Source organism: Lepidothrix coronata, unplaced genomic scaffold (genome assembly GCF_001604755.1).
Source record: "Lepidothrix coronata isolate B3197 unplaced genomic scaffold, Lepidothrix_coronata-1.0 Scaffold266, whole genome shotgun sequence".
Classification (NCBI taxonomy): Eukaryota; Metazoa; Chordata; class Aves; order Passeriformes; family Pipridae; genus Lepidothrix; species Lepidothrix coronata.
In genome coordinates this window covers 351,123-378,923 of record NW_016690446.1, presented here as the reverse complement: position 1 = coordinate 378,923, position 27,801 = coordinate 351,123, and the positions used below count along the sequence as shown (strand labels likewise).

Genomic DNA, 27,801 nt, shown 5'->3' with positions numbered 1-27,801 from the left:
CAGTGCTGTGCTGATGGTGTAGGGGTGTGAGTGTATTCCTTGTTAGCCTGAGCCAGGTAACGTCAGGGTTTTGCTCACAGAATGAGCTGGAAACATGTGCATCCAAAATAGCCGTTGTATCTGGGTCAGAGACTCCAAACTGTGAAGTAGGATGGCTGTATTTGCTATATTTAGAACAGGTTTTCCAGTGCCGATGAACATCTCAGTCTATGGCAACCTTGCGCCCTTCACGGGGGAAACCGACCGCCCTCGCAACTGCAACCCCTGGGGGCGGCCCAGGCGCTCCCGAGAGCCGGCCCGGGGGGCGGGAACGCCGCGGCCTGGGGGGCGGGGCGGGGCGGAGCTCCGCGGGCGGAACTACTGTGCGCGGAACCTCGGCGGCGGTCGCGGGAGGTGCCCGGTCCGCCCGGCGGTGGCGCGGAGCGTGGGGCTGGCCCGCACGTGTCGGCGGAGCGATGGCGGCAGGGCCCGTCCCGGGTATCCCGGGCATCCAGGGCATCCAGACGGGCCTCAGGGTAACGGGAGCGGCCGCCGCGCGCCCCGAGCGCTTCCTCAGGTACGCGGCGGGGGCAAGCATTGGTAGCGCTAGAGAAAAACCCGGTGTAAAGGCCGAGGAGGGAGGCAGTCACCGCTGAGGATGAGGCTGTGGAGGAAGGCAGTCATCGCTTCAAAACCAAGGGTCTGGGTCTCGGGTGTTTGAGGTGTTTAGTGCTGTACTGTTTACTCCTGGAGCGCTTAAATGTGATCGACATATTGTAAGATGCAGCTAGAGAAGGGTGGAGTGTTCTGTGCAGCTGCTGCTTCATACACAAAGTGTAATGAAGCTGAAAAGATTAGGAATTACGTCTCTATTTCTAGGAGTGTGTAGTGGCAGTACTCCAGGAGACGCGTAGAAGGTTAAGCCACCCCAATAGTTGTTGAGAGCTGCTGTTCTGTAGCACCAGAATGCCTAAGCAGATGTGACCATGCGATAACTTCATGGAAGGTGTAAAACGAATCAGAGCTGGTAAAATCTGCAGAGTAAAAAACTAATACGAACTTGTGCTTTTAAGTCTCTTTTTTCCCCTGCTCTTAGTGTGCAAGAGGGACTGGCTGCCAACTTCAGAGCATTGACAAAGACTCTCTATGATTTGAATAAAGGAAACCACATCGTGCCTGGGGGTCCTCTAAAAGAGCTGGTGATCGAAAACTTTGATGAGGAACAGATTTGGCAACAACTGGAGCTCCGGAACAGTGCAGTTCTCGATTTCTTCAGGAAATCCATTACCAGGGATGCCAAGGATGACAATCTTTGTCTTCTCTCGGACCAGGAAGAGGATGGCTCTGATGCAGAGCCCAGCAGTGAGGAGGAATTGGAAGACAACGTAATGGAAGCAGAAGCTGAACAGAAGGATGTTTATACAAAAGATATAACTAAAGCTAAAGAAAAGCAAAGTAAACTCAGAGAAAGCATAATGCAGAAATACAGTGATGAGGATTCTGATATTGACTTTGATATTGAAGCACTGGAGCAACAAACTAAAACGGCCAAGGAAACCACATTGAAAAAAGTGGGAAGAAAATCTGTAGTGGATGACAAGTTTTTCAAGCTGGCTGAGATGGAAGCTTTTTTAGAACAGGCAGAGAAGCAAGATGATGATGAGGAAAATGATATTAATTATTTTGAAGACATTATCTCAGATGATGAGGAAGAAGAGTCAGAAGACGCTAAAGTCAAAGTAAGAATATTAGTAAAATAATTTTCTGATATCTCTTTTCTTTTAAATCAAGATCTGGTATCTGTTAGGGTGACTATAAGCTGTTGAACTCCGAGTAGAAACTACCTAGTTAAGTTTGCTGAGGTGACTAATGACTCCTTCTGAAGCTTTACTTTAACAATGTATTTAACATGGATATCTGGTAAGAAAATGTCCTAGTGTGGAAGAATATAGCATTCTGTTATTCCAGTCGCTCCTTAGATGGGTCTTGGGTCTTTTGCTTAAGTAAAGGAATAAACCACCTTGCAGAATTGGGGACCTAACAATGAAAAGGTTTGTCACTCGGCATTGGCAGCTGGCAGGTACAGATCACAACGGGGACTGATGCAGAGCAAAGGGCTTTTTCCAGGGACACGGCTTTGTAACTCTGACATGGCTTAAGCTGATAAGTAATTGTTTGAAAAATAAATCTTTTGTTATTTAATATTACCAGAGATTCTTACTAGAAGTAAGAAATGTACCCCGGGAATCTTGTGTGCATTCCAACACGTATTTGACAAAATCTAGCACTCCTTGACTTCCATATATTCAAGTGGTAGGGTATTTTAAATACTTGTAAAAGAAATAAGTTTTACTAAGATGCCCCACCACAGGTCAGTGCTTCACTAAACTGAATTACTGTTCCACCAGTAGTGCCATTCCCCAGGCACTAAAGGCTTCAGAAGAGAGGATACCCTTTGATATCTGTCAGTCTTAACAGCTGCCATTTGTTGTTTGTTTTTTTCCTTTTCTCTCTCACCTTTTTAGCCAATTAAAAGTTCTAGAGATATGACATACAAAGATTTCTTTGATCCAGTTGATGGTGATGATGGTGACTTAGTAGGTAATGACATTGAAGATGGTCAGGAAGAGGAAGCAGACAGTGCTATTGAAGACCAAAATGAAGAAAGCATGTCTGAGTACGTATTTGCATTATTCGCACTTGAAAATGTCCTCGTAATTTTACACTGAGGTGAAGCAGAAAAACCAGTGGGAATGCCACTGGTTAACTGTTAACTGTTAACTGTTAACTGTTAACTGTTGTATGTGCATGGTTTGCATTATCACTTTATTTCAGATTGGTTTGTTTACCTTTTTTTTTGAGTATTGTCTTTTGATATTTATTTGCATAAAGCATTTAAGAGCTGTAACTTCATTTTTTTGAAATTATTTTCATTATCTAGAAGTTTCCCTAGTGTCCCCTAGCTTTAGGAGGGATCTTTGAAACGTGTTGTATTTCTGAACTGTGAGTTGTAACAGGTGAATGTCTAAGGGCTGAAATATCTTCATGTAAAAAATTACAGAGGCTTTTCAACCTATATTTGATCTTAAATTATATTGTTACAGGTTTGAGGATATGGATGAAATGGTGGAGAATATGAGAAGTAAAGAAGCATCTAAAAAAGTTAGTTTTAGTTTGCCAGATGACAGTGACACAGAAGATGTGACTGAAATGCAATTAGAGAAGGGCATTGAGCCCAGTGAAACAAAGTCATCTTTTGAGAAGAGGCAGGAGAAGGTAACTGTGTGTCAGTTTTCCTTGGGGTTTTTTATTTTTATTTTAATTTTGCTAATACTTCAAAACAATGGCAAATATTTTTCTTACTGGTTGTGTAATTTGTTCTGGCATGTATGGAGAGGGTATTTACAATGTAAGAAAAAAAATACGGCTTCTCTACATTAGATATATATGCAATCATGTGTTCCCTCTTTTTTATATCAGGAGGGGTTAGAAGGACCTGAAATAAGCATTAATTTCTTGCCTTGAATTTATTAGTGAGCTCTGTTTTAAACTCCTTAGGAAATTTTGTTTTTCAGATGAGCAAGAAAATAAAAACTTTAGAAGAAGAGTTGTTAGAGGAGAAACCTTGGCAGCTTAAAGGAGAAGTGACTGGACAAAAACGACCTGAGAACAGCCTTCTGGAGGAAACAGTGCTCTTTGACCATGCAGTCCGAATGGGTGAGTAGTGGGAGAGGGCTTTCCTGGAAGCATGTTGGGTACTACATTGAGTGTTCTTCCCTTTGACCTTGCTGAAAACACCTGAGACTCAAAAGGAGGGTAACAAAACACCAAGTTCAACTTCTTCATGGGATTTTGAGGTGGTGCATTTTCATGGGGACAACTACAGGAAACTATAGTATTTTTTTGTTAATTTTTAATTAAACTGAAAGTTCATTAATTCAGTGACAGATTTAGTAATTTACAAGCCTTACATAATAGGACTTCTACTTACGTTTACTTACTTCACCTTCAATTATTACATTTATGTAAAGGTTTTACTTTCTTTTTCTGTTGTTTTTTCTTTATAGAACAAAAGGTATTTCTTGCTGGAGAAACACTAATATTAAAATTCTTCTCTTTCTCCTTTCAGCACCTGTGATTACAGAAGAAACTACTTTTCAGCTTGAAGATGTCATTAAACAGAGAATATTGGATGAGGTCAATATTACCTGACTTGTTCCTTCTTGTTTAGTTCATAGATTTCATTCACAGGGCATGTTCCAAGGATGAAGCCCTTCCAGGTGTAGAATTATCTGAATTTCTGCAACTGGCTGTTTTATTCTTCTGCCTTGATCAGTGTGCCTTTAGATTTCTGGGAAGCCCTATTTTTACATCACTGTTACCTGCCAGATTTTGGTGTGCTTCAAAAAATGAGTGTTTGCAGATAAAACTGTAAGGAGTTTATTAGGAATATAATGCCAGTCTGTAAGTTTTGGCTGTTACCATCTGTAGTGCTCTGAGCATTCTGAATACTGATCAAAACTCAGTTTTTACTTCATTTTTCTTAAAAGCCACTGATAAAAAATTTGTATCTCACAGCTTGTTGAGACTTAGTTGAATTAAAAAAAAATTGGCACATATGGGGGAGAGTTTTTAAGTACTTAAGAAAATTACACATTTGTTACAAGTTGTGCCAGAATTCACTAAAAACAAGGACACAAGCTAGAGTTATAACTTTTATTACTTTTTTTGTTTTTCAAATGGAAATGTGAAACTTTCTGGGAAGCCACATGCATGAACTAGTTAGCGTGCCAGATAAGTAACTGAAAAATGTTCCAAATAAGCTGTACCACCTGATATTTGACCGTAGTTGCATTTGGTCATTACTTTGTCACTTCCTTAGGCGTGGGATGATGTGGTACCAAAAGAAAAACCGAAAGAGGAGGCTTTTGAATACAAGAAACGTATCACTTTGGATCATGAAAAGAGTAAGCTGAGTCTTGCTGAAATCTATGAGCAAGAATACGTGAAACTTCACCAGGTAACAGAAACGGTGCCTTTCCTTCAGGTTCACACCACATAATCTTGAATGTTCATTTATACACTGCTAAGTCTGCTTACAGAGTTTTCATCTTTCTCTTGGTGTTCATCAGTGAAATGGCTCCTAGTTGTACGTTGTGCTGTTATCAGTCTTGCTAAAGTAAAATACCTTTAGGAATGGTGTTGCAGTAACATTGCATTATTAATGCAGCAAAAGACTGAAGAGGAAGAAAATCCTGAACACAAAGAAATTCAGGAAATGATGGACTCGCTCTTCCTGAAGCTGGATGCACTCTGTAACTTCCACTTCACACCCAAACCAGTAAGTACATAAGTTTCATAAAGTTGGGTATCCCCCCGTTTTTTAAACTGGATACTTCAAAATATATTTCAGAAATGGAAAGTAAAGTAAACATTGATGTTTACTGAGCTCATTCTTACTTCACATTAAATGCACTGTGATTGCCTCTAAACAAACCCAAACACTGGGTATCTTCAGTTAGTGTGAGCTGCTGTGCTCAGGCTTGAATGTGTCTCCTTATTTCCAGCCGGTACCAGAAGTTAAAATAGTTTCCAACCTTCCAGCCATAAGTATGGAAGAAGTGGCCCCTGTTGCTGTCAGTGATGCTGCTCTCTTAGCACCAGAGGAGATCAAGGTAAGGATCAAACTGCATAAGGATGGAGAGACGATCTGTGTTGTTTACAGAAGGATGTTTACTGCCAGATCAGTGGGAATTCTGCCCCTTTCCACCCTGGTGGGTGGTTCCTCTCCTTGTGGACCTTCTTGCCTAGCATTTTAGTGTTGGTTGTTGTTGGGGGTTTTTTGGGGGTGGGTTTTTTTTTTTTGCTAACTGAAAGGTGGGGAAAGAGTTCATTTTATTTGGTGCTGTAATATTGTGCTATGTTTTTGACCTTGACTATTATGTAATGCTAACTGTTTTCCCAACATATGTATGGGTATTTGGGAGGTGAAAGCTAAATGACAGTAGAGAAGAGCAATTAGCATGTCCTTGATCAGTTGTACAAATCTCATTTCCCAGCTTTTCCCAGTTTTTGGCCTTTGCATTAATCCAGCCTTGCCTTGAGCTGGCACTCACTTGAAATAATGAGACAGATTATAGACCTAGGGATCTTGTTCACTCTAGGAAAAGAACAAAGCTGGAGATGTAAAAACAGATGCAGAAAAGACTCCCACGGACAAAAAACGAGAACTAAGAAGGAAAAAGCTCCACAAACGTATGAGGCGAAGGGAGAGGGAGAAACGCCAGAAGCTTCTTGAAAAGATGAAACCAGAGCAAAGCACAAAACTCAGCAAAAAAGCTGCTGCAGCAAAATTAAAACAGCTCACAAAAGAAGGCAAAGCGTCTCTGCTCAAGGTAAGACAGTCTAAGTTGGAGCTTCCCAGCTACAGAATATTAAGATCCCAAGGATAGACAGTTTTAGCTAGAGAGAAAAAGGGTTACTATATCCTAAAGAATTACAAAGTATAAGGTTTGTTCCCCTCTCATCCCTCTTGTCACAAGTCTTTCTTCATCCCCTCAAAAAATCCTGCACAAGGATAGAATCTGTGCTTACCCCCCCTAACCTTGTGACCTTATGTGTGAGCATATATAAAGGGTAAGCGTAGCTGCTGCAAAGAAAGAGGGAGGAAGGCACAGAAAGGGCAGATGCATATTCCTTTATTATTTATGTTTATTTTTTATTCCCCCTTCCCCTTTCTTTCCCTTGTGTTCTTTTGAACTACAGTTTTTCTAGCTGTAGCTGTCTTATGCAAAGTAGGGTTGAATGCCTTTTAGTCCTGATTTTGTTGATTATCCTGACAGCATGATGTCAGTATTGAGGCCTGAAAATATACAGCTCTTGTAGCACTTTGCAGTGACCCCCTTGTTAATAATGCATATTTATGTAGATGGTACTGCTGTAATTATGATACATCATTCCTAAGTGGTTCTTTAGAACTTTTAGAAGCTTACTCAGAGTATGGAATATATTTGAATTTGTAAGCAGCTTAATATTTAGATATGCAAAACTATGAAAAAGCTCTATGATACAATTACTTTATGTGAAAGTATGTTCTCAAAGCAGAAACGATTCTGTGTGAGGTACTCCTTTTTGTGGTGTTCCTGCAAATAAAACATGCTCCTTATTTCCTGCATTTAAACCATTCCACTTGATTAAGTGGGACTGCTTGAATGCACAATTGAGATTGAGGTTTCTGTGTTCCTTCTAAGATTTGAGTAACTGAAGCTGTGGTGTAATAGAATATTCCTGGTTAACTTTGTCCTTTTTGTGGAGCCCTCCCTATAATCTCATCAGAGTGATTTTGTTTTGCATGCTGTAAAACAGTAAACTTGTGCACCACCTATGATGCCTTATAAATTAAATGTTAAAAATCTCTGAAATTTGGAAGTATTAGAAACTAACAGGAAAAACAACTTGGTTACTTCTAAATGTGCTTAACTTTTCAGAAGGCAAGCAGAACACAAAATACAGATATCCAGTTGTAGTTCATGATGTGCAAGGATTTGTTCTTGACGCCTGCTCTTAACTGTCATGCTAATTGCTGTTTAGAAAGGGAATGTAATCTTTAGATAGCAGGAGTGGAATAAAAATGTGGGGGAAAATAACCTTTGAAAATGAGTTACCTGATTTCTTTTAAGTCAAATACCATTATATGTGAGTAACTAGTAAGTGATACAATGGCACTGTTTGTACATTTCTTGGTTATAACAGATCTTTTGTCCACTGACAGGATGAAGGTAAAGACAAGGCCTTGAAATCATCCCAGGCCTTCTTTTCTCAACTACAAGATCAAGTAAAAATGCAAATCAAAGATGCAAGCAAATTAAAGAAGAAACAGAAGAAGGAGAAAACACTCTCTGTTCATAAATTGAAGTTGTAATATACCTTTTTATATATGTTGCATCTTGTATATATTAAAATGTTTCTTCATCAATGCTGAATTTGACTAGGTTTTATTCTGTGCTGATCTTTAAAATATTCTGTGAACTTTTCAGGTGATGTAAAGATGCTTTCCTGCAGGTTTTACTTTAATTTTCTACTATAGAACTCTGCTTCTTGCCAGGAGCAGATACATAACCATGTAAAATATTTGGCATGTGTTGTGACTGTACAATCTCTTTAATCTGTAGCCCCTAGATTTGTATCTGCTCTACTGCAGGAGTAACTGCACTTATTGAAGAACTTAAGATGTATCCACCTAGTTAACTTAGAAATTATATTCTGAAATAGTGAGAACCAAACAGGACACAAAAGCTTTTTAAACCTGTGGTATCTCAGAGTTAGGAAATGGCTTCTCTTAACTTAAGAGTCACACAATGGGTCAGGTTGAAGGGTCCACAGTGGGTCACCTGGTCCCACGTCTCAGCTCAGGCAGGGCCACCCCAGAGCACATGGCACTGGATTGTGTCCAGATGGTTCTGGGATGTCTCCATGAGGACACTTCACACCCTCTCTGTGCAGCCTCTTCAGTGCTGGGTCACTGCACAGCAAAGTTCTTCCTTGTGGCCAGGTGGAGCTTCCTGGGCATCAGTTCTTGCCCGTTCCTCTTGGGCCATTGCTGGGCCCCCCGAACACAGCCTGGTCAGACAGGGATGGGGCCCTTGAGTGCTTTCCTCTAACGCGGCCTTTTACAGCTCCGAGGAACATCCTCCCCTACCTGCCCTGTTCTCAGAGTCACATTAACCGTATTTCTCAAGATGGAAATATTTCACTGTTTACTCTTTCCTCGGCTGAACAAAGAAAAGAGAAGCCTCCAGCCGGTACCCCTGTGGACCTCAACCATTCTCCCCTCGTTGTTGTCAAAGGAAATATTCAAGAGTCAGCAAGGCCGTGTCGGTGGGTGGCGGGAGCGCGGGGCCGCCATCGGGGCCGCCATCGGGGCCGCCATCGGGGCCGCCATCGGGGCCGCCATCGGGGCCGCCATCGGGGCCGCCATCGGGGCCGCCATCGGCGCTGCGCTGCTCAGGCCTGGCGGGGGCGGGAGCGGGGCGGCCCCGCACACACGGCCCGGCCCCGCACACACGGCCCGGCCCCGCACACACGGCCCGGCCCCGCACACACGGCCCGGCCCCTCACGGCCCTTCACGGCCCGGCCCCTCGCGGCCCTGCCCACAGGGCCCCGTAAGGCCCTGCACGGCCCCGGGAGGGACGCGCGGCTGCGGCGCCGGTGCGCGGGGAGGGCCGGGCGGGCTCCGGGACAGGGCGCGGTTGGGTGCTCCCGGCGTGGGGAGCGGCGGGGACGCCGGGCCGGCGAGGGGCGGGCAGGGCCGGGCACAGCACCGGGAATGGGGGCGGGAGCCCGGGGCGCAGCACCGGGAATGGGGGCGGGACCCGAGGCGCCGCTGTCCCGGTAGGAACACGCGGGGAGCGGCCGGAGCCCTCGCAGCGCTTGTGCCCGGCAGCCTCGGAGAGCCCGGCCCGGCCTGGGGCAGCCGCAGCAGCCGGGGGGGTGCGCTGGAAAGGCGGGTGTTTGGCACCGAAAATAGTGTCTGCACAGCAAACGAGGTAATGACGGAATGTGCCCTGCGACAGGATGGGGAGCAATGGCCATAAACAGAAGGAATTCCACCTCAACGGGAGGGAGAACTTCTTTCCACTGAGGGTGGCAGAGCCCTGAACAGCTGCCCGGGCAGGCCGTGGAGTCTCTTCTCTGGAGACGTTCAAACCCCTCTGGACGTGTCCCTGTGTACCTGCTCCAGGTGACCCTGCCCGGGCAGGGGGTGGGACTGGGGGATCTCCAGAGGGCCCATCCTGGGCCCAACCCTGACTGTTCTGGGATTCTGTGAAAATTAGAGGGCTATTTAAATGCCAGGTTCACTTGATGATGTAAATGAAAAGTTGAGATTGATTTCCATGTATTAAACTGTTGAAGGCCAGCTGCAGCGTTCAGCATGGCGATTTTGGTGTGCCCGATAAGGCAGGCTAAAGGACAGTAACACTGTAACAGTTAAGGACTGCTTGACTTCTTCACTTGTAGGCTTTAATGTTTTCTTCTCTGCTGTTCATCTTGGTTGAACCTTGGCTTGGTACCTTACAAAGTCATTCATTATCTTTTTTTTTTTCTTGAAGACACATTAGAGGATTACAGATGGAAAAGGCAAAGCCGAGAAAAGCCTTCTAAGTATTACAGAATAAGGAAATATGGCTTGAATGGAGTTTCCTGTGCTGTGTAAATGCTGTGAAGTTTTGTAATGGCGGAAGCTAGGTCTTCAGGAATCAAAAGATCCCAAATAAGTTTGTCACTCAGTAAAAGTAAGAAGAAAAAAGGAACGTCATCTATACCTTCAGCATCCTCCTCTATTACTTCCTTTTTTAACAATGTTCCCCCTGCCAAAATTAGCTGTCCCATGTGTGGGCAATTGGTGCCAAGGTATGGAATAAATGAGCACATGGATGAAACATGTCAGAGAAACCGTGGTGAGATCGGTGCCACTGGTGCTACGCTGGACCCTCTGAAGAATAAGAGCCCCCCAGCTGCAAATGTAACCAATAATTCCAGATCATACTTTTCAAAAAACATCTTAAATCTAGAAACAAGTCCCTCCAAAGGCAATTCATTGAAAGCAGAAGGTAGTGCAGCACAACAGATTAGTCCTTATTTTAGCAATAATAGCTCAGTCATTAGTGTTAACAATGAATCACAGGCCCAAACAGTCAAAATAGTCTCTTTGGGAAGCTTGTCATCGAAACTGTCCAGAAAATGTTGTGCCCAGGGAGGAAAACAGGTCATGTATAAAGAGATTGACTCTTCACCTCCTGCTGTTCACAGTCTGTGTAGGAATGCTGCAGCACAGGAGGATGATGACGATGATATTTATGCTGGGCATAGTTCTCAGAAAGAAAATCAACTTGCACAGAGAGAGCACCAGGAACAAAATTTTTCAAAGAGGAAACCTGAATTTCAAAAAGAAAGAAACCAATGTAATCGAGAAGACCTTGTGGATATAGTTCAGGTATCTTTACTGGCTGATAACAATGACAAAGGATTCCCAAGTGGTACAAGGAGCACCAAAACAGAAAGCAGGTCTGAAGGTGTGACACTTAGTCCTGATAAATTTGAAACACCTCTAGCCATTTATGCTTCACCAGAGCTGGCCAGTAATTTGGAAGTCAAGACTCAGCCTCACACCCAGGTTATTCCTTCTTCCAAGACAGAAGTGAACTGTGATACGCAAAATTGCTGTAGCGAGGGTGATGCACAGATACTTCCTGTGGAAGTTCTTGAAGACTTTAAGGATGAGATGAATTATACTATGTTAGAAACTGTGGGAAAAGAAGAATTTCAGAATTCCACTGGGGACGTTTTAGACAAAATAGATAAGGTTCACTCTGTGCCCAGCTCTCCTGGTCACCCATACTACCTCCAGAATTTTTTACTAGTGCTTCAAGCAGTCTTAGAGAATGAAGATGACATCAGACTATTTGATGAGCAAGATATGAACATTATAACCAAGTTCTACAAATTATCAGGTACCTTTCTTTAAAAATACATCTCCACATTACTGTTGCATAGTTTTATGTGAGGAGTGCTATATCATGGGCAATTTAACTGGATGAGTTCCTTAAGGGGAAGAAGCTCCTTTTTCTCAGGAGACGTATCCATCAGTGGCTTCTTGTAAGTAAACTCTCCTAATGTTGTTTAAATGGAAGGTGTTGATAAAAAGTGAAGACTTGTAAGGAAGGTCTGCGGGCAAGTCTGTAGTGACACTGGGGTGAAGCCAAGTCAGTGAGGTGTCTGGCTGGGCACTGACATGCCACAGCAGAGCTCAGGCAGGAGTGCAGGCCACCAGTCTGGGCTTAGGTACAGCTCCTGAGAGAATAGAGGGGGGCCCTGAAAAAGCCTCACTCAGCCTGCCCAGCACCTGAGTGAGCTCAGCTTACACAGTTGCACAGATCCGAGCTGGCCTTGGACACAAGCAGCCAAACCTGTGGGGGCTGGGGTGTGGCTGCAGAGCCTGTGGGTGCACTCCAGGCCATGAGAATGTCACAATAGTGACATCTTGGGGCTTGATAATGCCTTGTTTATGTTGTGATAGTTAAAAGTGGAATATATAAAGGCAGGAACAGAAGCAACAAAACTGTTATTATTGGCTCTCCCAGGCAAGCAGTAGATGCACATCATTTGCATCCAAAGATCTAGGCATAAACTTGCAGTTAGGTCAGTCATGTATGCAGGCTTTGGTTACCTGGACAAATACTAAAAGAGGCTCAGGATACAGGTTCCTCATTTCCACACTCCCTTCTCTGGATGGGTACAACACTGATCAGTAACAGGAGCTTGTTCTCTTAAATAAAGGAAGTGCTTGTTTCTCTTTCAGTAGTGTAATTTCAGAATTCCCTTCTCGCAGGAGTTTGGAATACAGAAAGAATTACTGCAGAGTGGTGCTGGTAAATCCACGTATGCATTGAATGCCAGGGGCACAGATAAAACAATCTTTCTTTGCAGGGTAGGAAAAACACAAGGATTGAGCTATGAGAACTGCTTTAACTCAATAGATAACGAATTCTGGACAACTGACAGATGAAGAAACCTTTTCCTTGAAGAAATACCAGACAGAATACTTTAAAAGTTCAGGTAGATGTGTTATCTGTCCCACAGTAGAAGTTTCTAACCAAGCAGGTGTTGTCTTTCAGTTATCATAACACAAAAAACCCAACACATGTGCCTAGTACTATGGAGTTGCTTCAATATAGGTATTTTCCAGTATTTCATTATTTTCTGCTGAAATGTCTACCATTCTTCAGTGAGAGATCTCTAACTCACTGAAGTTATGAAGATTATTATGAAAGTTTGTGAACTTATTACGAAATGTAGAGCACTGCCAGTTTTTTAAGTGCCAGAAACAGTAGATGAAAGTAGGGAAAAGCAGAGGTGTATCCGTTATAAGTAACCTGCAGTGCAATGTCAGCCTTTGTGCTTAAGATGAGTTCTGTCTGAAATTAGGTATAACATTAAAAACATGATTTTTGTATTCTCCATGTTTAATTTTGCTGCAAGGTACAGCTGCAAGAATTTAAATGCCAGTTCATAGTTCTAGTGACACTAACCTAATACACTCAGTGAAATCCTCCTTTCAACTTTCATACAGTAGAAATATTGTATCTGAAAAACATCGATTTATAGTTACCAGTGGAACTGAGGTACAGAAAACAATTTTTTTCTGTTGTATTTTGATGAATCATAGAGGGTGAACTTTTCTAAGGTCTTCTGCATCTTTTTGCTGATAATATTTCAACTTAGAGCAAATTTTTTATTTCATTGATATACTTGAAACTTTCTTAAGAACCACAAAAGAAAAAAATCTCCCGAACCTCCAAAGGTAGTGAATGCACTTCAGAACAGGATGTTTAAGAAGCAAGTAATTACCTGCACAATATCTTTCTATTCTTCTGTTTGTCATTCAAATCCTTCAGAGAGGAAGCAGTCCTCACATGCCCTTGCTGGATTGCAGCCCTCATTTGGTCAGCTCCAAGGGCTGGGGAAAGGATGTTCGTGTGTTAACTTTTTTCCTTTCTCCAGAGTTGTAAAAACTGGGAACCGACTTCAAAGGAGTTCTAATCCCAGAGAGAAAATGCCAGGCTCATATGTCTAAATATAGTTCTCCCAGTGAATTGATCCTGGAAACATTCCATTAAAAAAAGGCTGAAAAAGTCTTTTAAGGACAGGAGAATTGTTAAATAAACACGTCGAGGTTATCTGCCATTTCTTGAATATCTCTGGGTCTGGTAGTGTTTCAGTGTCTGTTTTTATTAAATATCGGTTTCAGTTAAGCAGCAGACAGGGATAAAAATTCGGAAGTTAATGAGGGTTGAATTAAGTATTCAAAAGGTTGTTGAATGTAGTAACAATAGCTGAACTATTTTCAGCTAAAATTTAATAAGCTGTTTTGTTGAATTTCAGCATGTATGTAAAAAGTCTTTTTAAAGGGTACTTTAAGAGAACACTTCCTGATAAAAATAAAATGAATAGCAGGGTTTTTTTCTGTTGTTTTCAGTAGATACATTAGTAAAATTAGGCTTATCTTTGAAAAAATAAGAGTCTGAAGACTGCTAGACAGAGAGGTGTTCTGTGATTATGAAATTATTCTGTCAGACTTCTTTTGTTCCCTAGCATGAAATATTTGGTTATTGAATGACTGTTTAAGAAAGCAAAAAGACCTATTTAATATCACAACATGCAGAGTTGAAAAATGAAGTCATCTTTTCCTATAAAACAAATTATTTCTTACAGGGTAAGCATGTCAAAATGCATTTTAGCAATGTACAATACCTGCAAAATACATTGTAATACTTCTGTACCTACAAAACTTAAATATTCTAATGAGTTTATTAATTACTTGAAAAGGTAAGTTCTGGTATTTTACCAAGTCTGCTTATAGAACGTGACGAGATGTAAAATATGTTTTAGAGGATACCTGCATCAAAGTAATTTTTCTGGTTAAGGTAGTGATTTTGCATAGTGCTGTGTTTAGAATTTACTCTTCATTTTATCCTTCCCTGCTTTAACTCCAATTTGCAGTTGGTGGGCAGAAGTTATATGTGAGGCTTTTTCAACGCAAGCTGAACTGGTTAAAGGTGAACAAAATAGAGTATGGAGAGATAAGTGTGGATTTGTCACCAATGATTGAAGAACTGGCTGAAGCCAGATTTCTGCAAACAGGTAAGAACAGCACTGATAAATCGTAAAAATGCTACATATAGAGTCTGCAGTTGGGTCATGTTAGAGTTCAATGCACTACAGGCTTGTCTGTGCCTTGGGAAGAGTACTAGAGGACCAGAATTAAGATTTCAGGTAAATGAGTTGTGTTGTGAATAATAAAAATAATGCAAATTGGGTAATAGGGAAGACAGCATTTCTGAATAGCGTTTTTCTGTAACTCAGCAGAATTTTTTTTTGCTTCTATTTTGAAGTTGTAAAGGGTGTTTTCTTCTGATTCTTCCATACCTTCAACCTGGACCTGTGAAGAGGTCGGGAAGAAAGTCCAGAAGAATTTCGGGGTGAACCAGATAACATTGACAGTACATTTTTGAGGAATTTAAGTCATTAGATTAGTACCAGGTTATATGAATGTACTATGACCTATTGCTTGAGTGTACATGTATAACACACAATGAATGTATCAGATCATTTTGCTTGTAGAATCCGAACTGGAAGACCTGTGTGAAGGTTTGGATTTGCTTTCAGCCCCTGAACTAAAAGCGTTGGCAAAGATCTTTCACTTGCCAAACCCAAATGGTCAGAAACAGCAACTTGTGGATGATTTTCTGAGGTTGGCAAAACAGCGTTCAGTCTTCAGCAGGAGTCAGGCTGGTGTTGGGACAGTGATCTTAAAAAGGTAAATGATTATAGTTAAATTTTGCACTGCAACAGACTGGAATCTAGATGCCTTTTCAAGAGAGGAATGCATTTAGTAAATTTATTAGTAAAAAAGGAAGCATTACATTTTGATTCCCAGCAAGTCAAATGGAAGGTTAAATACTAGACTTTTTTTAAAAATGTGTTGTGCTTTCAGCTGTGGGCATGATTATCTGTCTGCAAAGTTACTTGGTTACACAGAGAAACATTTCTGAATTCTGTAAAGCAGAGTCAGTGCAGAAAAACATCTAGGAAGGTATGGGAAAGGCCACTGCCTATTCAAACAACCATCTGATGTTCGTTTGCTCTGTGAGCTCTTTTGGTAGAACTAGAGGAGACCAATAGTCTCTTTTCTGGGACTGACTGAGTACTTTAGCGTAGAGACTCCTTCTGGCAATATTTTAAAGGGAAAAGTATGTTTACCTGACAAAGTGTAATGTTTCCACTGTGGCTGTCACAGCTGGGTGTATCAGATGCCCTTGACTTCCAGGTCTCCTGGGGTCCAGGTTCAGGTTTAAGATGCTGTGCTGCCCTAATAGGAGTGATTAGGGTCTGAACTCGGTAATTGTGGAATCCTTTCTGTATAAAATTTGGCTTGGATAGAAAGCTGGCAGAAGTCAGTATGGACTGCATTTGCTGTACTAACATAATTTGTATTTCCTGTGGCCTTCTTTTTCAAATGAGAGGGATATAAAGTTTTATCAAGTTTTGCATAGCTGTGTTTATTGGACAAATATTCCTCCTCCCCTCCCAAATCTATCATGTGATTTTCCATAAAATTCCTTGTATTAAAAGGGGCCTAGTATTGGAAAAAGAACTTGAAAATCATTCCTCCATGAAGAATTATTATGCTGTGAATCATTAAAGGCTTCTTTCCTTATTTTGTGGTTGCTTTCTCATTCTAATCCAAGCATAGAAAACTTCAGTATGAAAATCCTTAGATTTCATTTTTCCTCTTTGATACTAGACATTTGAACTATATGACAATGCATGATGCACAATTTATATAAATATCTCTAACAGAAACAAAATTGTTTTCAGAATAGTGTCTTAGAGAAAGGCTAGAAGAATGGAAAGGAGCCTGGGAAAATTAGTTACATTCCAAAAAGTACTTGGTGCTGTCTTACTCCCTACTTCAAGAACAGAGGCTGATAGTTACTTGCTCAGCCACCCCAGCTTTGGGAACATATTGCCCTTTGCTGTAGATGACAGCTGAAATGCTGATTATCCCAGGAGATCACAGAAAATCTGGTTTTAAATCTGTGCTGTCAGTGGACAAGCAACAAAGTTTGGGCTTGTATGAAAAGGCTGGTTGAAAATGGGCTAATGGAGGTTCCCTAAAACAATGGATCTCAAATTAGGGCCTGTAAGCATTCTCTAACAGCAAACCATGTCTTGTTGATTTATAGTACTGGCTGGCACAGCAGCAGGAGTGACTGCACCCAAAGGGCAGTTAGTTCTGATTCTGTTCAGTTGGAAGTTTGGCCCTTAAACTTTTTATTAGCGAATGCATTTGGTTGGATTTTCACTAGAGGTTCCATGTACTATATAGTATCTCTGCTTCTTTCAAGGAAAATCAATTTTATGTATTATAGGCTTGAAAAAATTTTTTCTTATACTTCACTGAGTATAATTCAGTTTTTACAAGTGACAGTAAAAATCATTTGTTGTACTAATTTTATTTGTCCCTCCAGGGTGAAGGACCTGGCTGGAAAATGTGTGAGGGTGTGTAAAGGCCCTCGGGCCGTGTTCTCCCGGGTCCTGCTGCTGTTCTCGCTGCCGGAGGCGGTGGAGGAGGAGGAGGCTGGGAGTGCTGGGCAGGGCCAGCTCTGCACGGTGCTCCTGGCCAGCATGGGCAGGGCCGTGTTCCCCACCTACACCGTGAGCAGGAGCACCCAGGTCTTCCAGGACAGAGATGATCTCATCAGGTGGGGAGAGCTTTGGCTGCCTGCACATCTGTTTCTTTCTAGAAAAGCTTTCCTGCAGCACTGGTGTAGGCAAGTAAGAATTCATCATGGGGAACTTCAGATGTAAATATATAGAAGTGTGCTTTTGTAATGATTTTAAGTGCATTTTTGTATCCAGGTAGGACTCGTAATTCACAGTGGCTTGGCTTTGGATCCAGAATAGCGTATTTGTTTGCTTCAGGATCGTCTGCTGATGAAAGCTGTTTCTTCATTTGCTGTGCTGATTATTAGAAATGGACTCTGAGCTAAAAAAAAATATGTTCTATAGTCTGTAAGTTTAAACATAATGGGCCCTGCTAGTTTAAACTGTGCTAATCCTATGAGATTAAGGATAAAAGATGGCTGCATGATTCAATGTCTTTGGAGACTGGAAGAAAAGGAATTGATTTCTTCTAACTACAGATGCTTTTTCAGCCTAAGAAAGTTATTGTGGTTTTTTCCCTCAGGTATGCAACTGCTGCTCATCTGTCATATGATATAGCCACTGCAATGGTAAATGGGCACTGGGAAGAAGCTCATAATCTATATTTGTATGCTAAACAAACCTGGAGCGAACTGAAAAATCACCCCTCTTTAAGGTAGTGAACTGGAAACTAGACTAGCATTCATAGGAAACTATTAAATGTATTATCTTACTTTTGGTACTTTAACTTTTGAGAGAGGCGTATAGACTACGCCTGATAAATTTAGAGGCTTTAATATTCTGAAAGCTTTGATCTTCCTGATTGTTTATTTAGCTTTTAAGTGATAATATGAAAATTATAAAACCTTGGGAATTGATTGCTAGGCATTGATAAAGCATTAAAACATTTCTGTTTTATGTGCAATGCAGGAGAACAAGAGCCTTATTTTTCCCTTGTCATGGTTTGTCTTTATGGCTTTCAGATAAATGGCAATAAGCAGAATGTAAAATTCACTGTGAACAAAAGGATGTTGCAAACATTATGGGAGCGCATGCTGGGTTACTCATGTCTTTAGACTTCCAAGTGGGGTCATTCAGGGGAATGTTACTGAATATCTGAGAACTGAAATAAAATGTGTTGGTTTGGAAGCATTCTTCATCAGTTTTTCTTTTAATTATTTTGTTTTCCAGCTTAATGATACACCAAAAGTTAAAGCTTTATGTTTGGCATTATATTCAATTCCATGGCAACTCATTTAAAACAGTGTAACCCTTCATAGAGGGTCATTTGGAAGTCTGTTCCATTTCACACTGAAGACAGTGGAAAAATCTATTTCAGTAAGGCATTCAAAAGACTTTGTCTTGAAATATAGAGTTGCCTACTGAAAAGATGTTAGTCTTTTTATGGCAGGAAATTCCTGTTGTAGACTTTTTCTTTTGTTCAGCTATGTTTCCAAAGATAAACTTCTGTGAGAATGATTGGCAGTAACAACACATGATGTAATAAGTTACTGTTTTGCATCTTATGTAAAACTGATTAACTAAAAATTCCACTGCTGTGGAATCTAAAATACACTGTGCAAGGGCAGCTTGCTCCCTAAGCTGAACTGTTGCTTTACCTTTGGGTTCTTGACTTGGCAGCTGGGATGCTCATTTCAGTTCAATTGGATATATAAGGCATTTAATTTTTGTAAATGCTTTAGGTATAACTTTAAGAATTCAAATTGCCATATTTAAATGATCTGAGCTGCTCTTACTTTTTAGCTATCACAGAGTTTTACCGGAGCATCTGCGACGTTTCACAGTGGGCTGGGTGTATACGAGAATCCTTTCTCACGGTGTTGAAATTTTGCAGAGACTTCACATGTATAAGGTAGAGTGGTGAATAGGAATCTGTGTTTAATGGAGCGTTGTACATCAATTTACTCTTGTGATGTGGCTGGAAAATAGTGACAATGTTTGCCATGGATTGCTATAGTTCTAGTAACAGGTTACTTTTAAAGGAAAAGAGCCCTTTTTTGTGCTGCTTTAGAAAGTTTTAAATTGTTTTGATTTCTGCTTATGCTTTGTAGATTTACCATCTGTAATACACCATATTGCTGAGATATGCTTATTTCATTATTTAAAGATACCTGTGTTTCACTAGATTTGGTTATTGTTTTTAAGTAAGAAAAATCTCAGAAGAGAAGTCTTCTGAAATCTCTGCCTCTTCACCTTGGGAGATTACATCCCTAAAGGTCTCTGATTTATATGTTAAAGCAAATCAGATTATTCTGAAAAAGACTTTGCTTCTGCAAAAAGGCAACTAGTAATACTCGGATATTTTTCATATACAATAAGGAATACAGAAAGGATAAAAATATTAAAATTTTGGCAGTTAGCCTTTAAGTTTACATAAAAATTTCTCTATTCCAGAGTTTTTAAGATACATCTATGCACTTGAATTGAGTATATTGGGTAGTGGAGTAAAAAGCAGGTTTGAATTGTGCAAGAGACAAAGTTTTATAGTATCCATAGTTAGAAGGGAAGGTGACAAGCTAACTTGCCCTTGGCTTTGTAACTCAGTTAGTGAACATCCCATGCCATTGCACAGGAGGCGGTGCAGGAGCTGCAGGCTCTCCTGGCTCAGGATGTGTACTGTGCTGACAGCAGAGGGAGATGGTGGGACCGGCTGGCTCTCAATCTACATCAGCACCTGAAAAACACTACGAAGGTATGTGCTGTAAAGCTGGAAACGCTGCACTTGTTGTCTGAAAACATGTTTTCAAAACACATCTTATAAAAAGAACAGTGGAACAGGATCTCCTAACAATGTACGTATTGGTAGGAATGCCAAGGTCAAGGCAATCAGTTCCTCCTAAGAAAATGAATATTGAGTGTACCTCATCCTTGGTTGGCCTGGTATGCTGGTTTTTGCATTTACTTTTCTGTGCTCCTTAAATGGATTGTTCTTAAGCAGACAGGTGTCCATGGGTCTTTCTAAGTTCCTGCTGGTTCCCTTGCTCTTTGCCAGGCCGTGGGCTGCATTAGGAAGGGGCTGGCAGACCCCTGTGTCCGCACTGGGCACCGTCTGTCCCTCTACCTGCGGGCCCTGCGCATCAGAGACTCACCGAGCTGCAGGCAGGTCAGGGGCCTGCTCCAGGAGCTGCCAGTCATCACTGTGCAGGATGTGCCACATGTGAGTAAGGGCGCTGCTGGTGTCTGGGAAATAACAACTCATGAGGTCTTTTTTACTCTTGACGAGAGAAGATAACCTGGGAGAGTCTTGTTACGTGCTGGGCACCAGCCTCTGACTGCAGGAAAATGAATACAAATGTGTTTCTAAAACAAAAGCCTCTCATAAGCAAATGCTTTTACGTTGGTCAGCTTCATAGCTGAAGTTAGTCAGCTGTACACTGGTTAAATTTGAATTGCTTTATATGTGTTATGAGCCTGATCAGCTGTAAACTCCACTAATGTAACAGTATGTGCTCAGAGCCTTCCTGAGCAGATCAGTGCATTGTGTCTGGTGTCTGCAAGCCAAGCATTTTGTGTGCAAGAAAAAGTAATAGTAGCTTCCTTAGCATGTTGTCGCATTAGATTAGTGGCTAAAAAATGCCAGTGTTCTTTTAGTAACCTTTGGAAGGTATGTATTGTGCAAATATTCAGTGGGGTGCACCTGCATCATATCGGAATGGATTTTTTTAACTCTTTCTTTTCCATACCATCATAAAGATAATTCTGTCTGGTCAAAGTCAGAGCAGAGCCTCACTTGTTCTTTCTCCTCACCACGTCTCTCCCTACAGCCCTTCTTTGTGTCAGTCCAGAATCAGTCTCCTCAGCCTTCTGTATTCTTTCCTCCTGGTCCTGCATATACAAGGGCTACTTGCCACCTGCCCAGGATTTTTGCTAGACATTTTTTTTTTCTGAAAAATTCACCATTTTATGAAAGCTAAACTGAATGATTTCACAAATTATGGCAGGGTAAATTTTATTCAGTTGATTTTTGGAAACAAGTCTATTTCTGATTTTAAGAAAACTGAAAAGGAGGAATGTGTGTTTTAGGCAAGATCCAAATACTTAGGCTAAAGCTTTTTAAATGTGATGCTGGAAAGTAACCAGATGTTTTATTATGTTCAGGTTACAATCAATGGAAAGATGTGTCCTCAGACGGGAATGGGAAAATCCGTATTTCTCATGGAGGATGTTGGTGATGAAGAAGGAGGTGAAGGCTGCAGTGTATCCACAGTCATGTGCTCAGTTGAGGAGCTGGCATTAACTCATTACAGGAGGAATGGTTTTGATCAGGGTAACAGTACCATTTATTTGGGCATTTTACAGTAAAATAACTGTGGGAGTAAAGAACCTATTTCCTAATCAGTTTAGTTAATAGACCAGTTTTAGCTGATTTCATTAGACCAGTTTTTAGTATGATTTTGTTTCTTTCCCAAATGCCTCTAATACATCATTTCCTTACCAAAATGCTCTAACATGTATTTTCAAACTGACCTGCTTCCTGGCCTTTAATTATTTGCTGCCTTCATGTACCAAAGGTGTTTTTGAAATTTGTATTTCTTCTTTATCTTCATAGAAAATCACTTACTTTGCCTTTCTTACCCGTGAACAGCTATTTTATTTCTTAAGGGTAAAATGCTAGCATTGTCATTTAAGGGAGTGTCACCAAGGAAAACTGATTTTTGCTACTAGATGAAGATGAAAACAGTATATACCACTAGCAAGACACTTGGCAGTTTTTTTGAAGGCTCTATTAGTAGTTGTTCCTGTATTTTTACAACTTAGGAGCTGTGAAAAGCCATGGACAAGTAAGAATATATAGATCTGTTTTACAGGAAAAAAAGCAATATGCAAACAGGTAGGCAGGTTATTTTTTAAGATAAAATTTGTATCTTTATATAAAATAGATATTTTAATATAGTTTTATATTATTGATATGTTCCAGAATACCATTGCAGGAAAAGTGGCTGTATCAGAAAAGGGTAAATGAGAAGGTGACAATATTTAGAATTTAGAAGAACTGTGCTGAAATCCCCCCTCAGTTCCTCACTCCCACCCTCTCACCATCGATCTTCGTGGCTCAGCACAGTTTTGAGGACACAATGGCCATGTGTGATTTAGAGCTGGGCCTGAGGAACCAGAATTCCCAGTCCAGCAGTAAACACATCCCAGAGCACACATGGTCTCCTCTCTCTCATCTGTGTGATGTGTCATACGTGTACAATACACAAACGCTATATATCATATAGTACAGACAGCACAGTTATCCTGGGATCTATAGGTATGACACGTAACATTAAATATAATATCATAGATAATATGTTGTACTAATAGACTAAGAACAGAACATACCTCAAGAGCTGAGGTGGAGGTTGGTGGGAGCTCTGGGAGCCACCTGGTCCAACCCTCTGCTCAAGAGCCATCTGCCCTGGACCATGGCCAGCTTCTGAGTATTCCCAAGGATGGTGACTCCACAGGCTCTCTTGGCAACCTGTGCCAGTGCTTTGTTACCTTCACAGTGAAAAATTGTTTTCTTATGTTTATATATATATGTATCTCTGTGTGTTTTATATATATATATTCTTACATATATGTGTCTCCCTGTGTTTCATAAGTGACAGGGATGAAAAAAAAAGATGATGGAAAAGCAGTCAGCTCTACCAGACTAATGCTCAACCAGTATTACTCAAAAATGTTATATATTGAGGAAAAAAGTTATATAAAAATGGGGTATATTACATATATACACACATGTATACACACATATATGTGTACATACACATATACACATACATATATACAGATACATTTATGTAGTTATATTTGGTGTCAAGATATTGCTTTTTAATGTTACAAAAGTTGTGTATTTAAAAATTGTCCAAGTAAGCCTTGTTGTGGAAGGGCAGTGATCCAGCCCTGGGCTGTGACTGAAGGCCCCTGGCCAGGCAGCAGCAGGTGCTGGCAGAGGGGGCAGGAATAAAGTGGATTTCCAGTGTTCTACTGTAATGGGAACATGTGCTGACTTCAGCTGGGCAGGAACCTGAGCGTGGTGTTCCTGCTTTGGGTCAGGGTGGTTTCATTCTTCCTTGCTGTAGAAATTGATGTTTCCATTTTCATTGAATTTTGCCCTTTAGGTATTCATGGGGAAGGCTCAACGTTTCTTACACTGTATGGGATTCTAATGTGGGATATCATTTTCATGGATGACATACCCGATGTTTTCAGAAATTCCTATCAGGTAACTTTGAAAGGCTTTCCTTAGTTAGAGGTGAAGTATATGGGTTATTCTTTTCTTCCCCCCTCTTACTTTTTTATGTTTCTTCAGCAGTCTGAGGTAGGAGTAGAAATCCTTGTGGCTGAGCTGAACCCCCCCCCGGCTCATAGACAGGCAGGAAGGGCACTGCTGTAGCCCCAAAGGCCTTAAAAAAACTGTGGCATAGAATTCATACCAGTGGCTCCTTCTGTGGAGTATCTGCTGGTCTTGTCAGATGCTGAAGGTCTATGAATGTTGTGTTAGAAGCAGGTGTTCTTTGTCAGTGCAAACTACCATTTACTGTAGAGCTTGCCTTTCTAAATACCTTTCATACAATCTTATATGCATATTATACTTACTTAAAAAAAAATGAAAAGCCAAACCCCCAAAACTTGTGTGTTTATGTGTTTATTACAAACCCAGTATTTACAGATCGCTTGCAAATTTATTTTTTAAACTAGTTTTTCCTTATTAATTCAGAGCAAAGCTATCATGAGCATCAGGCATAAACAAGGATGAGCTGATAGCTCACCCCTCATTCAGTCATCACCAGGCTGTATTTTTGTGGGATTATCTGTGGCAGCAGGTTGTGTAAGGCTGAAATGTGCCATTTGCTAAGCACTCTGCATCTGCTGTTGAAAAGCTGGCCCAGCACTTGGGTACTGCCTGTTCCAGCAGTGTTCAAACCTGAACTGCTGCAAGGGCTTTACACACTGGGATGTTCAGAGCTGGGTGTAAAAAATGTAATTTAATAAATGTTTATCTGGTGGACATGTTCAAGTTAGATCAGTGTTTGAGTGAATTTGTAGTTAAGAAAAGTATGAAGTAGGGCATTGTCTTTCTGCCAACTGTGCTGGCAGCTCCTTAGAGCTGCATTTACGTTTTTACACAGACGTCCCCCCTGGATTTGTACACTGACAGCTTCTATGAGAGCAGGAGGGATGTCATCGAGGCCAGACTGCAGCAGCTGCACTCAGCCTCCCCAGAGACTCTGGCAAAGCTGATTGCTGATGTCTGGACCACTCAGGAGGGAAAAGCAGCAGCATTAGTGAGCTGGGGACGTTTTATTTCCCTCCAGCAAGCCCAGGTAAGTAACTGTTGCCCAGCATGGGGCCTCTGATTAGGGTTGTCATTCGATCACACATGGCCATGGTGTGTCACAGGTTGTACTGAGGCACTGCGGGAGGGAGAGTGGTGGGAGGGAGGAGTTGGGAATAGGGAGACTTGGGCTGAAGTCCTTGCACAAGTACTGTTACAATTTTCTGATATGGTCACTTTTCCTGCAAGGGCAGTTGGGAACACAGCAGGAAATTGCTGTAGAAAACATCTACTTATGCTTCCTGTTACACCAGACTAAACAAAAAACTGAGCTGGGCCATACACTAGTCTCATGAGGGTTGGGAAACGGCTCTACAGGAAATTAAAGACAAATCCAACCAACCACCAAAGCCTCTCTTCCAGAGCCTTGTCTCCTGCCTTGGAGGAATGTTCCTGAGCGGTGTTTTCAGGCGACTGTCCAAAGACCTGCGCCACTGCCGGGGAGGTCTGCCTGACCTGGTCGTGTGGAGCACACACACCCAGCACTTCAAGGTACCTTGGGAGGGCATGGAAATAGTGCTCAGCTGGGAACTGCCAGCTGTCAGCCCATCCAAACTGTGCCCTCCTGTCGTGGTGCAGGTAAAGCTGCTGCTGGGCTGCCAGCAGCCACGGCTAGCAGTGGGTGGTTCTCTGCTATTTCATCACACTGTGCTGTAACTTTAATGGGCATAATCAGAATCAGCAGGAATGAACACTGGCTGTGTTGGTGTGGAATAGATCTTTGATTAAAATTAATGTAAAGCAGTGTTATCAATCAGTCATACCCACTGACTGTGGGTAGCAAGGAGTTCGACTGGCACCACTTAAAACTTGACTGTTTGAGTCTTTGAGAACTATGTCAGAGTCTGCCACAAAAACTGAGTAAACAGTCATGGTTGGTGTTTTGCATGGTAGAGGAATAGATACTAGAAGACTACTGGACATCTCATCTGCTGAAGCAACTTGTTTTTATAAAAGAGAGCTGAATAGCAGAAATTAGTTCTCTGGAACACCTGAGTAAGTTGTGTCAGTCTCAGCTGGAACAGATGAGGTTGCAGGTGCTTGATTTTTGAGTATGAGAGATCTTCATTCACCAGGGCCTCTGTGTTTTGGTGGCTATTTACTATGTATCAGCTGTAAAATAATACTTATTCTGTGGGAATGATGCTGCAGTTCCTGCACAGGCACACTAGTAACCATGGCCATTTGCTCGCAGCTGGTGGAGGTGAAGGGCCCCAAGGACCGGCTGTCGCCCAAGCAGATGCTGTGGCTGAGCGAGCTGCAGCGCCTGGGAGCGGCCGTGGAGGTGTGTCACGTGCAGGCCGTGGGGGGCAGGAGCCAACGCCTCAGCTGACACACAGGTTTGACCAGGGGGGTAACACACCACTGCCTGCTGCTTATTAAAAATAGTTTCTTCTAAAATTCTGGCTCCTTGGAACATTACTGTGTCCTTTTTAGCACAAAGCATTCTACGGTGCACTTTGTGAAGACTGATTTACTGCACGTCACTTTGGGTTCAGAAGAGCAGAGCCTTTCTCTTCCATCCACAGTTCATAACTTATTCTATGAAAGGTAATCCAGAGGGTTTGCCCAGTGAAGAGAAACAGCTGCTATCACACTTGTACCTCCTGAGAACATCCTGTTCAATATAAAATCTGGGGCATCAAGTCCTGGTCACTTCTGTGTTGCCTGTGTAGCTCAAATTCATCATAGTGTGCAAGTTTCCTTGCAAGGCAAGCACAGCACCTTTACAGGAGTGTCAGGTTCTCTCCTTGCCCCCACTTAGTCTATGTGTTTGAATTTTGCACTTGAATGTAAAAAAATACAGGTGCTCAGTGCTGGCATAAAACTTCAATGCTGTTTTAATGCTCTGCTCTGTATGAAAGGACAATTTATTTAACAGGCCCTTCTGCTGTGAATATCTGTATTACCTGTGTAAAGGGAAATGTTTCTGGTAGAGATGGGAGTTGGTCAGTGCCAACGTGACCACACTCATTTGCAATGTGTCACTCATTACAGTCAGTTTTACCCCACATTAATTGATGTTTGCTCACTCAGAAATATGTCAGTCACTTGGAATACAATTAAAAAGATTATTTCCCTTTTAGGACACCAGAATCCTACAGGTTTCTCTCAATTTTAACACGCAGCCAACATCTTTTCTCTGGAGTCTTCATTCTCATACTGCTTTTAGAAATTCTGCTTACCATGCAAACAGCAGACACTGTAATAGAATATAGCAAGGAATAAAGATAATTTGCACATTATTTTTATTAATCATCTTTCTTCAGCACAGTGTCCCTGCTTTTCTTGGAAAAAACAAACACCCCCCCTATTTTATTGTTAGAGGAAGTGAAAGAAAACTGCCTGAGGTTCACTGTGGAAAGGTATGAACTTTTATTGACTCTAATTTACTTCACATTCACAACTCAGCATCAGGATTTTATCATCTTCCTGCCACTGCTGTTTTACTCAGTAAATCATTATCAGGCACAAAGGTTTTAGTTTCAGTTGAAATGGTGAACTCTAAACCATCACAGCAACAGCATTAGAAACCTACTGCCTACAGCAATTTGAGGTACAGATTTCTGTCTCTTTGTTAGAGGCAAATTTAAGATTTCATCCTTTGCTTAAATATATGTTAGAATTTTTTTGGTTTTAATGTTTTTCCCTCTGAGAGTAACCAAAACATTTGCCCAACTTGCTACATTTTCATAAGAATACAAGGCAGTTATATCAGTGGTACTGCAGGCCTGGGCAGACACCCCCCCTGCATTTCTGGAAGGAAAGCCACGTCTCTGATCCAGCAGTGAAGGGAGGGCGAAGGTACCACCACAGTCAGCTCCACCTCGCAGGAACTGAGGGTCACTAAAGCCCCTCAGCTTCTGAGCTCCCTGCAGGGGTTACAGGGTGGTACAAAGCCATGGCACAGCAAGGAACAGCTGGAATAACCCAGCTTTTCTACCAACAGACAAAAAAAGATGAGCTTCTTGGTAGCTTTTCTATTCTTGCCACACCAAAATGGCATTAACAGTATCTTGTTTTAAATGGTGAACAGAAATTACAATTTGAAAATGTGTACGTATATATATATACACACATATATATGTACACACTTGCATGTCAGTATTCTGTACATAGACATTAAAGATACCTACTCAAACCCCAAAATTGCTTTTGAAAGTTATTAGAGCAGTCCCTGCTGACTTGATAAGGCAACTGTGTAGTGGAG

At 41.6% G+C, this 27,801-nt stretch overlaps 2 protein-coding genes across 7 annotated transcripts; both read left to right on the top strand.

The window, feature by feature from the left end:
* The first annotated feature begins 419 nt into the window (after positions 1 to 419).
* Positions 420 to 7,961, top strand: MPHOSPH10 (M-phase phosphoprotein 10). Its single transcript, XM_017835924.1, has 11 exons — positions 420 to 556; positions 1,076 to 1,718; positions 2,505 to 2,656; positions 3,084 to 3,255; positions 3,555 to 3,696; positions 4,109 to 4,176; positions 4,862 to 4,999; positions 5,210 to 5,320; positions 5,547 to 5,654; positions 6,144 to 6,374; positions 7,751 to 7,961. Exons 1-11 carry the CDS (start codon positions 456 to 458, stop codon positions 7,898 to 7,900), a joined length of 2,016 nt encoding a protein of 671 aa, XP_017691413.1. The 5' UTR covers positions 420 to 455; the 3' UTR covers positions 7,901 to 7,961.
* A 1,134-nt stretch (positions 7,962 to 9,095) lies between these two features.
* Positions 9,096 to 26,905, top strand: FAN1 (FANCD2/FANCI-associated nuclease 1). 6 transcript variants are annotated; one of them, XR_001878235.1, is made up of 15 exons: positions 9,096 to 9,187; positions 10,090 to 11,490; positions 14,540 to 14,680; positions 15,161 to 15,356; positions 17,071 to 17,304; positions 17,790 to 17,921; positions 19,010 to 19,118; positions 19,839 to 19,958; positions 20,259 to 20,423; positions 21,365 to 21,533; positions 23,374 to 23,477; positions 24,385 to 24,579; positions 24,954 to 25,082; positions 25,786 to 26,141; positions 26,678 to 26,905. XR_001878235.1 is itself a non-coding variant. In XM_017835891.1 (15 exons), exons 2-14 carry the CDS (start codon positions 10,212 to 10,214, stop codon positions 25,921 to 25,923), a joined length of 3,111 nt encoding a protein of 1,036 aa, XP_017691380.1. In that variant the 5' UTR covers positions 9,096 to 9,187; positions 10,090 to 10,211; the 3' UTR covers positions 25,924 to 25,930; positions 26,028 to 26,905. The 6 variants fall into 6 exon arrangements, 5 of the variants coding, with proteins under 5 accessions (XP_017691380.1, XP_017691378.1, XP_017691382.1 ...); XM_017835891.1 differs by having other exon boundaries at positions 25,786 to 25,930; positions 26,028 to 26,905; XM_017835889.1 differs by having other exon boundaries at positions 25,786 to 26,905.
* The last annotated feature ends 896 nt before the right edge of the window (positions 26,906 to 27,801 follow it).